The sequence below is a fragment of the Myotis brandtii genome, unplaced genomic scaffold (genome assembly GCF_000412655.1).
Source record: "Myotis brandtii unplaced genomic scaffold, ASM41265v1 scaffold61, whole genome shotgun sequence".
NCBI classification, from domain to species: Eukaryota; Metazoa; Chordata; class Mammalia; order Chiroptera; family Vespertilionidae; genus Myotis; species Myotis brandtii.
The window spans coordinates 546,067-548,553 of NW_005370318.1; the positions used below are offsets into that span (position 1 = coordinate 546,067).

General features: G+C 52.5%; 1 protein-coding gene across 3 annotated transcripts in view; it reads left to right on the forward strand.

Moving 5' to 3' along the window:
- Positions 1–268: 268 nt before the first annotated feature.
- LOC102239259 (ubiquinol-cytochrome-c reductase complex assembly factor 1) overlaps positions 269–2,487 on the forward strand; it is a 110,271-nt gene continuing 108,052 nt past the window's right edge. The window contains exon 1 of one of the 3 annotated variants that reach the window (XM_005879766.2): positions 269–513. In XM_005879766.2, coding sequence (XP_005879828.1) covers positions 490–513 — 24 coding nt within the window. In that variant the 5' untranslated portion in view covers positions 269–489. Of the gene's footprint in view, positions 514–978; positions 1,045–2,487 lie in introns of those variants that run through there. The other 2 variants (XM_005879767.2, XM_014550666.1) reach the window with 2 other exon arrangements.

Sequence of the window (2,487 nt, forward strand, 5' to 3'; positions counted from 1 at the left end):
TTGACAATATCATCACCTTCTTTTAAGGGAGCTCCCCAAATCCTGGTCTTTTAACCCCAGTGAAAAGGGGGGGATCTTCTCGGGAGTCAAGCCTGGGAAGGAGGGGTTCTGATAAGAGGGCGCTGAGTAGTGAGGTTGGTTGAGGTCAGGGTTAAGGAGAGAGCTATGCAAATCCCGAAGCCAGAGGTCAGGGAAGGCCGGCGTTGCAGAGGACTTCAGCCTCCGTGAGCGTCGGGCGTGGACGAGCGAGAGGGAGGCGGGTCCAGGGGCAGTCCCGGCCGACAGCCCAGATCACCGGGTTCCGCGCACCGGGGGAAGCGCGCGCATCCTGACAGCGGCCTTTGTGCGCCTGCGCCGCCGTTGCCAGGCGCCCGCTGGCTCGGGGACGCGGGTAGGGGACGACCCCGTAGAGGACGACCCAGGGAAGGCGTAGCGGCAGCCGGGACTCCGGAAGCTCACCCTTCACCCGGAAATGGTTGTTGAGGAAACATGGCGTTGCTGGTGCGAGTCCTTGTGAGTGAAGGAATAATTTTGTGCGGTTGTCCGCGGGCCCGGGTTGGAGTCGGAGAGGACGGGGTGGGAGAAGCTGGAAGGAAGTGCACAGGGGGAGTCTGTGCGGCCGCCTCTCTGCGGGGAAACTGAGGCAGCTTCCCGCCTCCCTCTAACGTTTTTGGCCGTGGTTTTCCCCCCTTTGGAGGAGAGGGAGAGTGACATCGGATCTGAATTCGATGCGGTTTGGTTTTCCTCAGTGGCCGCCTGCGACCGCTTCCCCTCAGGGAGAGGCGGCACGTGGGGCACTGATGCGAGTTCCGCGAGACAGGGTTCTATCCGGTCCCTGTTCTGTCGCCGAGGTACCGTGTGACGTCGGGCAGGTCCCTCTCAGACCTCCGGAGCCTGACGTGGGAAACGAGGACGTTCATCGGCGGCCCTTTGGGACCCCGAGGTTTCCCGGGTTGGTTTCAGAGAGCAGTCGGTCCATTCTGAACGACCGTTATGTGGGATACTGTGACAGATGGTCAAGTTGAAAGCTGCACGAAAACTGAGGTTGTAGCTGCCGTTTTCACTTGGCCTCGTACAGTGTCTGGCATATCATAGGTGTCCGATAAACGTTTGTTGAATGAATGAATGAATGAATGAAGAATGAGGTAGGGAAGGACTGCTAGACTAACTAGCACCCTTGTGGGAAGCTACTGCCCTTCTTGTGATTCAGTCCGGATCCTTCTAGCATACTGCGACCTCCAGGAACTAAAGGAGAGAGAAAGTGGCCGCAGGAGAAGGTTAGGAGGATACAGAGCTTAGCTGCTAACCATGGAGGGATGGGAGAGTGTAATTTTAGCAAGTCTTTCAAAACCTGGGTCAAGGACATTGGTGTTTCATAGCTGAGACTGTCTATTCTTGCCTCTGGTTGTCTTTTGAGTTGCCATTTTACACTTTCTAATCTTTTACTATATGGCTTACAAGGACTGCAGTTTTACTTATATTTCTTCTCAGTCTAGCAAAGTGCAGTGCCCACGATTGCTGCTCAGTATATATATATTTGTTTGAAGGATAGCTTTTATAACCTACAGAAAGATTCACTTGGCAGAGTAATTGTTGATGCAAGAGCAAGAATTGATTGAGATCAGGACTGCTGAGGAAATGACGACTAGGATGTCCCAGGTTATTTAGTGTGTGTGTGTGTGTGTGTTTTACTTTTTTAATATGTTTTTATTGATTTCAGAGAGGGACAGAGATAGAAACATCAATGGTGAGAGAGAATCATTGATCGGCTGCCTCCTGCACGCCCCCTACTGGGGATCGAGCCCACAACCTGGGCATGTGCCCTTGACTGGAATTGAACCTGGGACCCTTCAGTCCACAGGCTGACGCTCTATCCACTGAGCCAAACCAGCCAGGGCCCAAGTTATTTAGTTTTTAAGATGGATACTTGGTGGAAGAGATGAAAAGTTTATTGGGCTGTATACCTGAAATGAACCCCTTGGTTTGTTTTGGAAGTTAGCGGATGCCCCAGCTATCTTAAATATTTTTATTCCTGAGCATGTGGACTGTTTCAGGTTCATTTCTTCTTAGATGGTAGCATCCATAGAATCTGCCTCTCTGAATGGATTCTATTAATTGGATCTGTCCTACCCCCACCCCCATTTATCCTTTCTAGTAATCTTTTTAGGGAAAAAGTAAGTTTAGATAAGGAAAGTCACTTTTACTTTATACAGTGAATCTTTGAAGTCCTTTAAACATCTATATATATAAAAGCCCAGCGACAGGAACGGCAGAACGACCAGCACGATAGGTGGCTATGATGCACACTGCAGCAGCCAACCAGCTGATCCGGGCCCCGATTGGCCCTCAATACCCTGATTGGGGGAGGGGCTGGCTGCCAACTGCCCATGGCCCCTTTCCCCAGTCAGCTTGGCCCCCCCCCCATCGGCCCCCAACATCCCGATCTAGGGTGGGGCCGGCCGGCCAAACGCCTGCGGCCCCTCCCCT